This window comes from Corvus brachyrhynchos, unplaced genomic scaffold (assembly GCF_000691975.1).
Source record: "Corvus brachyrhynchos isolate BGI_N302 unplaced genomic scaffold, ASM69197v1 scaffold121, whole genome shotgun sequence".
Classification (NCBI taxonomy): domain Eukaryota; kingdom Metazoa; phylum Chordata; class Aves; order Passeriformes; family Corvidae; genus Corvus; species Corvus brachyrhynchos.
Genome location: NW_008236445.1, coordinates 2,404,955 through 2,418,076, shown reverse-complemented (window position 1 = coordinate 2,418,076; position 13,122 = coordinate 2,404,955). Strand labels below are relative to the sequence as shown.

Genomic DNA, 13,122 nt, shown 5'->3' with positions numbered 1-13,122 from the left:
TATATTTAAATTAGTCTTTAAAACATTCAAAAGTGTAAAGGAATATTAACAAATATTTTATTTTGAAGGCTGTACAGCTATAATCTGAAAATCATAAACAGCAGTGGTATTTGTCATGAGATTGGTGAATGGTTTGGGGTTATTTTATATCCTCCAGGTTATTGAATGCTCAGTGGCAAACTTATTGGTTTGTGTCATGGGAACTTAGATGTTGTTTATGATGAACTGTGACTCAAAGAGAAATAACTTTTCCACTTATTGTGTGATGGCATGTTAAGTATTTGGGAATGCATCTTGTTCTAATGATTTTTTAAATTTTAAATTTATTTGTTTACTTCTCTATTTTTACCCTGAGGCAAACTTGGTAAATGACTAAACGCTTCCAGAAGAAGTGCAAAATGTTTCAGAAGAAGTTAGATGTTAGGAGAGGGAGACTCAGAAGACTCAAGTCACTAGTTAGGTTTTTCAGTTTAGACTGAAATTAAAACTAAGATCCAGTTCCATGGTATGAATATACCTTTACTTACGTTATATTTTATTTAGGTCTAGATTTTCCTGTTTTGTTGCAGGCAGATATAATACCCAAGAGAAAGAAGTGGAAAGTGTAGTTATGTAAGTCTTCTTGAACTCATCTGGAACAAATTTGATACAACCCTTATGTAGCATTTGGTTACCCCAAAACAGTTCTACATATGATATAACTTAAGCATAAAAAATGAGGAAAAGAACTGTACAAGAAAAGAGTTTCTGCAATAGCAACCAGGCAATTTTTGCTGAATTTGGCACTCCTCTCATTCAGAAAATAGACAAGTAAACAGATACAACGAGTTAATGCCCAAGCCTTTATTTCTAGAGGCCAGAGGCCAAAGTCTCTATGTTACCAATGAAAGTGAGTTTGGCCTCTTGGGAGGAAGTGAAAGTCTGGTTTGTTAGTTCAGAGATCTCTTGGAATGCAACAGATTAGAGCAAGGCTCTGTGCTGAATCTGTTCTGGTTTTAATCTGATTTTTCTGTCATATCAGAGAAGTGCCACATTTTCAAGTCCTGTTAAAACTTACTTACATCCCTCTATCACTCATACTTTGGATAAACAAAACCAAAGGTATTTTTGAATACTAAGAAACAAAAAAAACCGCCCAAGACCCAGAAACCTAGCTTTCCTTTTTATATTACACTATTGAACCTTCTGAGGAAACACTTGTATTTTGCTTACTGTCTCAGAGGCTTGTGGTCAAATCTCATCAGGAGTCTTGTCCTATATCTAAACTAAATATCCCATTATGTTTATCACTGTGATGTGAAAGAATAAAGGAAAAAATAGCATGTGGTGGCGGGGAGCATGAAAGGTGAACTCTGAGGAATTTAGGTTAAAGGGAACCAGCAAGTAGGAGTTTCTGGGGGAAACTGTAGCCGTGTTGAAGAAGTTAGGAGGAAGATGGCTGTGTTAGCCATCCCAGCTTGGATGAAAAGCATCTTGGAGGCTTGGGGAGGACCAGCATAGCTAGTGGGGCCTGTGACATCCATGAACCGAGCATTTAGCAGTGAGTGACTCTTAATCTTCTGGAAATGTGCATCAATAACTGATTTGATTTTATGATTAGCCTAAGGAAGGAGAGAACAGAAGGTGATACTGGGGCTGTTACAGGAGAGAAGTCAGAGGATGGGAATTTGAATTTGGGGATAGGGGATGCCTTTTGGGTCAAAGAAAGAAATAAAGTCAGTAAAGAGAATAACAAGTTTAAGCAGAAGTAGCAGAGTTTTATGAGGAGTTCAATGTGAATGATCAGCAAGGAGATGTACAGAGCTGCTTATTCCCTTAATCTGATTTTATTTGCTCAAATATCCAGCTAATGACTTGAGTGTTAGCACTAGAGCATGTCCCAGTCTTGCTCATTGAGCTGCCCATGTGTTTCCTACTCCATTCAAAATAACACTCATGAGCATTCAGTTGTACTAATATAAATCTCTCTCTCTGAAGGTCTCACTCATGTAAAATGAGCACTAAGATGTTATAAAGCTGAGTACTCTTTTCCCTTTCTAGGAGTAAATCTTTGAATGATGTCAGTGCAGAGGAGCTGCAGACAATGCGCAAAATCCGTTATGAAGAGCTTCAAAAGATAAAAGAACAGTTACAAGAACAAGATCTAAAGTGGCAAGAAGTAAGGACTCTTTTTCACCTTTCCTTGAGTGTCCTGCTTGAAGTGTCACCGGCCTTCAGTGTCCCTAGTAAACAAGCTTTGGCATGTGTGCAGAAATACATGGGGCTGTCTTCTAAAACAATTCATCTCATGCAGCTACTAGAGTTTTTGGGGATGCCTGTTTAATGCAGAACTGAAATTATTTTAAATATCGTCCTAAGTTTCTGATTAATGCTTCAGGATAAGACTTGTATGTATTGTAATAAAGCCTTCAGGCTTGATTTCTGTGGACATAAAGAAAAGTTAGGGCATAGTTTCTTGTGTTATCTGAAATTTTTGAATACTTTTTTTTGAGAAATGTTTGGAATGTCTTGAGTATTTGATCCTCTGGGAGAAAGGGGAAGAAATAATACTTCCTCGTGCAAATTCTTGAGGCTCCTATCCTCTAATAATTCTGTCTTAAATCCAGCTTGTAACCTGTATGGTAGCTTTGCACAGCATCATAAGTGTATCTGAAGACCTTTCAATTTATTAAAATCTCTGCTTGACAATGAGTATCAATAAGAAGCTGAAATTAAGAACAAAGCACCAAATAAGAAGTTCATAGTTGTTTGTTTAATGCATACCAACCATCTCAGTTCTAATATTCAGTACTCCCCTTAGCTCTGGTATTTCATGGACAATATTGCCAGTTCACATTGCAGTTTTACAGAAATGAAGAAAATACAGAAATATCTGTTTTCAATTTAGAATTTCAGGCATATTTATTCTCAAGCTAGTGTATCAGTCTAATATAATAGTGATTTGGAAAGCAATGATACCCCAAACTCTAAAGCCCTCAACAAAGAAATACAGATGGCATTTGCATTAGTTTTCAATTATGTGTGAAGTATTCTAGAATAAAATTGAAAATGTTAAGGAGGGGTTAAAGAGGGCAAAATGACATATAGTCCAATAATTACAATTGTTAACTCAAGGAGGCAGTGAGCCTGCAACCCTAACTGGAACATGACAACCCCTTTATTATTTAGAGGAAAGGTACATGAAATTGTGGCTGTGATGCAGACATGCAAATAAAATCAGGGCAATAAATAGGATGTAATGGGATGCCTCTGTAAGTTGATGAGGTCTTGAGAAAATCTGATGGTATACATTCATGTTATTCTAATAGGATCTAGCAAAATGGAAGAGTCGTAGAAAGAGCTACACTTCAGAATTGCAAAAGAAAAAGGAAGAGAGAGAAGAAATTGAAAGGAGAGCTTCTGAGGTATCTGGAAGGAGTACCAAGTCACTGAAAGAAATGCAGCAGGAGAGGTAATGGTCCTAATGGGAGTATTATGTTGAGGAACATAAATCTGAGCATTCTTATTCCTTTGAATTCTTGAGCAGCTTTTACCAGTAAGTTGAAATTGATTCTGCAGAGATCTTGACAATTTTAGTTGCAAAATAAAATGTAGAAATCTAGGCAGTTGAAGGACTGAATATGGTTTTCTAATGCACTGTTTGCACAGAATATTAAACAGGTTTCTCTATAAATGGTATTTTACTCTGCTATCCATAAATAAAAGTACTGAGAAGTCAATATTTGCATTCTCTTTAAATTAGTTAAAACAATAGCATTGAAATGGATAGTTGTCCTTTTTTATTCATGGATAAAGTTAACTATTTCTCTTCCTTCTACCACTGAATTTGCTATTCTTTCAGCCACTATGGAGAACTAAAAACCAGAATTTTAATGTATTTCACAGAGTTGTAAACTTTTACTTGTTTTCCCCTTCATCCCTAATTTTTCCTCTTGGTATTTACTTTCTGAAGAGTAAAAAGTGTGAACTGCACAGTACCATTTTTAGTGGTGACGGTCTTATCTGTCTATCTATTTAAAAAGGCACATATGACTGAGCTGAAGGTAATATGCATGACATGTATTCGTAAAAGAAATAAATCTAATCTTTTGGATTTCTTTGCTTTTTTACTTATTTGTGAGGACAAAAATTAGTTGCTTGAATATATGGATGCTAATTGTATTGAATGTTCAGGATCAATAAGAATCTTAAAAATGATGGGTTAAAGATTATCCCTGTAGTGGTTGTTACTTTATGACAAAGAAATGAATAGGAAAAAAAAATTAGCTGAACTTCAGTGCACCATCTTATTTATTTATCTAAAATTCAGCATAGCATTTTCATAGAGCAGAAGTATTGAGCAGAGTTATACAGTTCAGACAGTGTTATGGGACTACCTTATTCCTATTCTTTCCTAAATAAAGTCTGAATTTCTGAGGATATGTAACTTGAATAGCTGTATCATTTTCTTGGCAAAGATTTACGTCATGATGGCAGCCTGATAATGTGATAGTAGTATGCCTGAGTGTTATGAGAGTGCTGAACTGGGTAGGAGGTTAAAGAAGATAGATTTAAAAATGTATGAAAATGCTAATATATTTAAACAATTATATTCATTTTCATTTACTGGAGATGTATTATTTGGCTTATGCTCTGCCCTAATGGTTCACTAGTTGAAAAACTTTAGGCCTGCCTGTTTGTTGGGTCACTTGGGTATTTTAACAGGCTCTATTTCCATAGGGAAGAGAGAGATCAAGACTCCTATGAGCAGCAGAAACAGGAACACAACTGGGCATATTCCCTGAATGATGATGTGTTCAGTGAAGAAAAAGCACCTTCCACAGTGGCAAAAGATTGGTCAGCAGCCAAAGATTACCGTTTGGAAGAAGATACTTCCTACAGCACTAAGGACAGCAAAAGTGTATACGCCACCCAGCCACCCAAGGAGAACCTGTCGGAGAGCTCGGCTGCTCGAGAAGCTCCTGCGCCGCCGGAGAGCCTGGCGGAGGAGCGGGAGCAGAGCCCGGCTCTTTTGTCCACTCGCTACTCAGTGAATGCTCAAACTGGGTCAGCTCAGGTTTCAGCTTCTCTCCCAAGAACTTACCAGAAAACTGATACCTCCAGGTTAACATCTGTGGTTACACCAAGACCTTTTGGTGTCCACTCCAGAGGAATCTCGTCACTTCCACGGTCGTTCACGGTAAAACTCCGCTTCATTCCTGAAATTTGTAAATGTGGGGTCTTCAATAGCTGGGGGAACAGTAATTTTAATGTTTTGGTTTTTTTAAAAAGTGTCTCCTGTGTGATGAAGGCTGTGTTAATAGAGCAGGCAGTTCTGTCGTGGCTTAGATGTTTACGTGTGTTTCTGTGCTTAAACTCACTCCTGGAATTAAAGCTGGTAACTATATTTGGTAAAATATTCCAATATTCCTTTTATTACTTGTAGTAAGTCTCCTTAATGTGCCTTATAAAAAAAAAATTGTCCTTGGAGGTAATTGGTAATTGTCCTTGGAGCCAGGTTAACATAATGAAGTGTTAAAGATAAATTTTTCAGGTGATAAGTCTCCTCTGCTCTGCTGACTTTGTTGAAATTGAAATTTTATGCTAGCCTAAAATTTGTCTACCCTATAAAGCACCAAAACAATGAAATTGATTCCCCCCTGCCACATTACTGTGATAATTTTCATAGTTTTCTCCTAAATCCTTATTCGTTTCAGTTTAAAAAATAGTAAGAATGCAAATAATTCTGAGCAGATGACTTTAACAAGTTTATCTTAAGAAGTCTGGACTATTTGTTCTGCAAGCATTTCAAGAGAAAATATGTTTCTCTAAGTAGGTAGCAATGGGTACAGGAACCAGAATTTGCTAAAGGGGAAGGTGGTTTTGTTAAATATAAAGATCACTGAACAATTTAAGGATTTCTTTTTTTTAAAGCACATATTTACCAAACTGTCATTTTTGTCCTAGATGGATGATGCTCAGAAATACAATGGAGAAGTAGAAAAAGCTAAAAGAACTCAAACTTTGTTCACCAGCATTTCCTTTTCACAACCAGACACTGCACACCCTCTCTCCAGTGGTGCATTCAGAAGCAGAGGTGAGGAGGAAGAGGAGGAAAAAGGTGCTCAGTCAACACCTCCTCCTAGTTTGCCATTACCTTTAAAGTCCCAAGACCAAGATGCTGGAAGCAGTATTCCTAAGCCAGACATTCCTCCTGATTCTCTTTCACTTGCATCTTCTGCAGAAATTGCGAGTCCAACAGAGCCTAAGGATTCCAAATCCATGGTAAGTGTGGAAATAATGTGATTACTTGGTGTAACTGAATGCCACAGCAGAATAAAAGTGAAATTAACTAAAATTGCATCTAATGCAAATATTTTTCTGGTAGTAAGAGGACAGCTCAGAGACCTGCTATTTCCTTTGATTTAATTTTGGGGAAAGAGAATATTTGGGGGGAAAAAATTTACTCTTCTAATGAATTTCTCCCTACCCATTTTGTCTTGTGTTTAATTTTATTTATCAGTCTAATTCAAAATAGTTATTCTACATATCATTTAATGCTTGCAAAATTTCAAAGTTTTTTGTTATTCTCCAAATTAGCACATACAATTGTGCATACAATCAGGTGTGACAGTTAGATGAATTATCTGAGCTGCTGTAGCATTCATTTGCACTTCTAAGCTGGTGGTTGGTGGAAAATAAAGATCAGCTTTTCAAAGGCTGGCCATAAACATCAGTATCACACTATCCTTTTTTCCATCTGTTGCAGCTTCAGCCCTATTTTTTTTTTTTTTTAGCTATTTGCTTGAATCTAATTAATATTCTCAATAGTTTTGAAGGAAATTGCCATCTCTTTGTGCATATGCTTATTGGATAAAGGGTTGGGTCTTTCAGTGTTCTTTTTGAAATATATGTCTTAAGTGCTGTTTCCTCCAATTGATTGCATGTTTCACCAACAATAGCTTTAATTTTTGATACCTTTCTGTACTATCTGATGATGCAGTTCATAACCCTTGAAAGATTTGCATTCCTGATCCTGCTGTAAAACTTAATTGTGCCAGTTGCTTGGGTGAAGGTCGTAAGACCTTGGATGCTGATTTATGAAATCACTTTCCATGCCGCCTTTTTAGAAATTCATTCGCTTCCAAACATTCTTCTTCCTAATCACTTGTGGAAAAGAAATACATTGCAATTCAATACCTCTGATACCTCTTGGCCATTTTAATTAATTTATCCTAATTTTTTGAAATTGTGATTGTTGTGTAAGGAAAGAGATCATGATCTTTTTTTCTGTGTTGTAGCAAAAATAGAGGAATTTCTGGTTTTGTCAGTGAAAGCTGATAGATTAGATATGAATTCTTAGCATCTCTTTAAGCAAGGCAAATGCGAATAGCATGTACTAGGTCCATATATCTTTTTTCCCTGTTGTTAGTTATGATATTATAAATTCCTCCTAGAAGTGAGTAATAGGGGGGGGCTTTTTAAATTTTTTTTAAAGTTAAAAAAATATCTTGATTGTGTTATAGCTTAACAAGCTATAAGTTAAAGAATGCAAGTTGCATTTGATGTGTTTGTAAATCATTGCCAGAGAGATTTATGTAGTTCACTAGTCATCAGGGCCATAATGCCAGGCCTGGGGAGCACTGTTTTAGAGATGACCTATAAAAATGATAAAGTTGAGAGTACAAAGTCACATTACTCCTCTGACGAGAGATACGTTTGAAGAGTCATGTTGTGATGGTGGAAAAAAAAAAATTAAGACCGGTAGCAATTTCCAGGAACACACTCAAACTATAAAGGTTTGTATGTTCTCTAGCCCAGTGTGCTAACCTGTTTAGTAGATTCACTTTTAATATATTCACCTAAGGACTGGGGTTGTGTGGGAGTGTTTGCAAGCCAGTAGCTGTGTTGTGAAGAAAAGACTTAACTTCTACCCTGGGCTGTAAAGGGGAGTGTTTTCCCAGGAACATTCCTGTAACATGAGGCGATCCCTTGGGACGATGTCGTGCAATGTTGTTTTCTTCTGTGTCCAGTGCTCAGGTGCTGCTGAGGCCACCTCTGGCTGCACCTCCCTGAGACTGCGGCTGGCTGCATCTGCTTGTGCAGTGCTCACTGTAGCTGCCTGTTGCGTCTTACCAACATAGAAGCTTGGAGGAATTGGCATAGATTTCTAGACTTTTAAATATTTTAAGTTAGGGAAAATGAATCCCACTCTTCAGGAAGGCTGGTTCACTAGGGAACTGAAACGTAGGTGTACATTTAATGCATGTGTAAAAATGTGCAGGGTCCCTTCCATGCACATTTTGCTGGAATATATTTATCACTGTTTGACAGAAGAATCTGTCATTTTTCTTTCCTTTTATATTGGTGTCAATGTCATGCTAAAGAAGTGCATAGCATGCATTTGGGTATTTTAATTGTTTTTAATGAATTCACATTAGAATGTTAATGTATGCAACACATGCTCATAATGTAGTGTGGGATTGAAAGCAAGTGTTACAACATGTTTTCCCATTCAGATATTCTTGTTGTTTAAAATGGTGATGTTAGATTTTGATTCAGATTCCAAAAGCATCTTGAAAGATCATTAAAGCCAAAGATCTGCATTTAGCTAATTTTGGGATTAGTTTTATTACCTAAGGCCTCCATTACAAAATCCATAGGAAGCTGGCAGTATTTCACACAAAATCAAAAAGATTTAACCCGATTAAACCTAGTTGCAGAGTTGAGCCTAAAGGAAACTGATGATGCTTATGGTAAGATGTACAAGAAAAAAAAAAGATTGATTACTGTTATCTAGCTTTTTCACATCTCTGATGCTCTCTCAGGAGGCAGTACATGTCACAAATTCCCAAGACAATACACGAAGAATCATTTAGGGGTTTAATTTCCTCCAAGTTCTTAAATTTTTTAGCATTGTGTTACAGAACATTTAAAATAATAGAAATGCAGAGTGAAATATACATGTAAGGAAAATATAAACGTAAACTGAAAGCACACCTGTTTGAATAAAAAGCAAATGAGTTAGTTAACTGACTTCAATACTGTTTCCTTTGTCTGTGATGCTAATAATAGATGATTAAAGTGCACATTGTGAGCAGCCTCACTTATTTAGAGGATAAACTTTCCCTCATTTAGATTCCTGTGATACCAGATACTGTAGTGTCATGTTTTATTTTTCAGGAACAGTACAGTGAAATGAGAATCAGTATAAACCAGAGACCTGGCCACAGTCGCAGCTTTGGGTTTACAACAAATTGGAGTTCTTCAGGAGCCATTGTACAGACAGTTGAAGAAGGTAAATATGTATATATACAAAAATTTTTCTTCTTATGTTCAGTTTGCAGAGGCTTCTAAATTCAGGCATTTGCTGCTAAGAATGGTGCAAACATTTTAAAACATCATGTATAGAACTGAAAAATCGGTATTTAGTTTGCTAATGTATTTCAGCGAATCCTCATCTCTTGAAACAGGTTGACTTTAGAAATATGAAAATGCATTTTCCTAATTGAGGAAGGTGTAAACCTTATTTGTTCACCGAGCCTCTTGCAGAACAGTATTTATGGGCACATACACATACAGATTGTTTCTTTCAGCTAAGTTTAAAAGATTTCACTTCACATGGTTTGTAAACATATGCAGAGGGAACTTAGGAGTTAATACTCTTTTTCCAATTTCTCCTTTCTTAGTCATGTTGAATTTTGGAGACAGCTAATATTTTTAAGTAGTTGCAACTTCTAATTTGATTTTCAGTGCAGTTTTTTTCAGTTGTTTTAATACTGAGGGAAAGCAAACATTTTTGTCTTGAGATGACACATATATAAAGTTTATTTCTAACCTTTAATAGTCTTCTGCAGAGAACGAGCTCGATTTTCTAAAAAAAGAATAAAGGCAACAAAAACCCAAGCAAATCACATATAATGCTTGTTTTCTAAACAATGGTCTTTCCCATTGCCAATAATACTTGAGGAATATTTAATTGCACCCTTCTTTCCTCCTAACACAAGATCATCCTGAGAAAGGAGAAATAACTGGAAACTTTTAATTTAGTTAGCCCTGTATTATGCTTTCCAGAGAGGAAAAAATACCATTTAACAACGCTTAATGAGCAGTCTTGAATTTATTTTTTCTTTTTCAAATTCAAGAAGTGAAGAGGCCTTTCTTCACTATATCTGGGTACTCTTCGTAATTAGATTTGCTTTAGGATAACCCTACTTGAGCAGGGAGGATGGACCAGATGAACCACTGTGGTTCCTTCCAACCTGATCCATTCTGTGATTCTGTAACTGTTAATATTCACTTTGCCTGAAGAATAACTTTCGCTTTGCTTTCCCTGCTGCTAGGCTTCTGGTTTAATTTCCCTCCTTGGAGGCAGGGGTCTGTGCATTTGCATTGCCAGCAGGAAAGGAGAAATCTGAGTGTCATGAATGTTCCTGCTGGTCATTCACAAAAGTCCACAGAAGTCCTTGGGGGCTCTGTCCCCAAGGAGAAGGTGAAGGCCTTGTGGCTATTGTCTTGGTTAGGCTTTATTTCCATTCTCACAGGGAAGAGCACAAAGGATAGATTGAACTGAGAACGAGATTTATCTCGGTGTTCTCGTTTCTAGCCTATGTTCAACACTTTTTTCTTCCAACAAGTGGCTCATTTTGTATCCTTATTCGATAGCTGTAGCTCCTTTTAAAGAAATTAAGGATGAAAGAGGTGAATGACCCATTGAAAGAGTAGTATATGCTTTCATCTAGGCACTTGGGAATGTTGTATTTGCTATTTTTAAGGGTAAGTCATAGGATAATTCAGGTTGGAAGAAATCTTGGAAGATCACCTAGAGCAAAACACCACTCAAAAAAATGTCAAGATGGAATTCAGGCCGAGTGGCCTAGGACTTTTACCCATGTGGGTTTGAGACCCTCTGGGGATGGAAACTGCACAGCCTCTCTGGGCATTATCCTCTCAGAGAAAATTTTCCCGACGTATCCAGTCAGACCGATCTTTGTCCCAGTTTATAAACACTGTTCTGTGTTTTCCTGCGATAAATTTCAGTAAAGAGCAGGCTTGCCCTTCTCAGTGACCTCCTGATGTGTACTGGAGGAGGCTCCTGTTAAGTTCTCCTGCAGCCTCTCTTCTCCAGGCTGAACAACCCCATGCTCCTCAGCCTTTCCTCAGAGGTCAGTTGCTCCAGTCCTGACCATCTCATTACCTTACCCTTTAACTTGCCCCAGATTATTGACATTTCTCTTACAGAGAAACACCAAAACTCGACACAGGATTGTCCATGTGGCATAAGAAGTGTTGAGTGAGTGGAATGGGTCACTTGTCTTGATCTGTTGGTCATGTTATTGTTCATACAGCCCTACCACTACCAGGGTTGCCCCAGCCTTGCTCTCCAGCCCATCAGTAACCAGCCTGTACCATCACTGAGCTTAGTCCTTTTCAGGAGCAGGACTCTGCGTTTGGCCTTGTTGAATGTCAGATTCGTGCTCTCAACAGCAGCCCTGCCTACCAGTGTATTGGCCACCCTCTGCCTTTTGACAAGGTTTGAAAGCTTGATGAGGGTGTGTTTTGTCTCCTTCTCCTGCTTATTGGTGAACAAATTAGAGAGGGTAGGTCCCAGGATAGATCCCTGATGAGATCCACTTGTAAGCAGCGTGCAGGCTGAGAAAGAGCCATTAATCACTTCCCACAGAGCCTGATAGCCCAGCCAGTTTTTTACGCATCTGGTCGTTCTGCCCTGCGGACAATACCATCCCAATTTTGATACCAGGATACTGTGGAATATCATGTCAACGGTCTTATTAAAGACAAGGTGGATTGTATGCACCTCTCTTCCCTCATCCACAGAGATCTAGTCAATTCATTGTTGAAGATAACCAGGTTGGTGAAGCGTGATTTAGGCTTGGCAAGTCCAAACCAAGGTTCTAGTCACCTTTTTCTCTTTCTTGAGCCCAGAAAAAGCTTCCAGGAATACTTTCTCTGATTGTCTTGTCTTCTTAATTAGCTGTATGATTTGCTTGAGATGATACCCAGCACTTATCTTTTTTACTACTTATAAATGTCTCTGTATTCTACATATGCTATTCCTTAAACTGCTAAGAAAACTACTTGGTAGACAGAATTAACTTCTTATGAGTGTTCTCAAAAAGCTAAGTAAGAGTTAAGCATGTAACTCACATTTCATTGAGACCCATTTACCACATATAAAAAAAGATAGTGCTCATTTTTTACAGGAGTTTTCAACCTTTACACTAAAAATTAGGCAAACAGAAAGCCTTAAAGTCATTGATCTAGATATTGTTCTGCTGACTTCCCCAGTGCCATATAATCTTTATTGTTTCAGTCCTTTCCCTTTCACTTTCCCTTTGCAATAATTTTCTTGAGATTGTGTTGATATAGGAGTGCATGTCTCTGATCAAACACTTACAATCATGAAGGACAAAGTAAATTTGACCCACATCCTTCAAGTTTTAATTTTTTTTCTATCACTGAGATAGTGTTTATCTTTTGGAATAACAGCAGATGGAGATAGGTTAGAGATAACTAAGTACATGTGGAATTTGGTTAGGTTTGTTTTTACTGGGGACTAGTAAGAAAGAAAAGTCTTTTACCTTTTTACATTCAGGGAAACCTATGAAAAACATAAAAACATTACATATTTTATAGAATGAAAACTAAATCCGCTATAGGAACATAAAGAAATTATTGTTAATTCCTATAGCCTTGTAGGAGCTGGATAGAGAAAAACAACTCGTAGCATACAACTTTTGGCACCTGAATTTCTGACCAGTCTCTGTGGGCTTCTCTGGAGGTGAATCGGAGCAGAAGCCCACTATAGGCAGCCTGGTTTGCACTCTTGAGAAGTCTTTTTGTCCAGAGACTGGAGAAAGAGCTGCTGGCAAAGTTACACACCAAAAATGGAGCAGTATAAGTTGCTCTGGCTATTTTAGGTCTACATGTGCAATCTAGAGACTGCTGCTATTCATTCAATCTGTATGGTTGGGGTATGGTCTGAATACGCCTTTCTAGTAATAGTATAGGAAAAACGGTGCAATCTTAAACTCCCTTCCTTTCCTAAAACTGAGCTGAGGTTCACACCTCTGAGCTGGGTCTTCTCCCTGACAAATTATTTGAGTAACATGAACACGACCT

The 13,122-nt window shown here is 37.4% G+C and overlaps 1 protein-coding gene across 14 annotated transcripts in view; it reads left to right on the top strand.

The window, feature by feature from the left end:
• The window catches only part of LMO7 (LIM domain 7), a 97,380-nt gene that overhangs the window by 59,840 nt on the left and 24,418 nt on the right, over window positions 1-13,122 (top strand). For 13 of the 14 annotated variants that reach the window (XM_017725825.1, XM_017725823.1, XM_017725827.1 and 10 more), the window contains 5 exons: window positions 2,041-2,158; window positions 3,309-3,451; window positions 4,720-5,179; window positions 5,947-6,264; window positions 9,163-9,277. In XM_017725825.1, the coding sequence (XP_017581314.1) occupies window positions 2,041-2,158; window positions 3,309-3,451; window positions 4,720-5,179; window positions 5,947-6,264; window positions 9,163-9,277 (1,154 nt within the window). The remainder of the gene's footprint in view (window positions 1-2,040; window positions 2,159-3,308; window positions 3,452-4,719; window positions 5,180-5,946; window positions 6,265-9,162; window positions 9,278-13,122) is intronic. The other variant, XM_017725824.1, reaches the window with a different exon arrangement.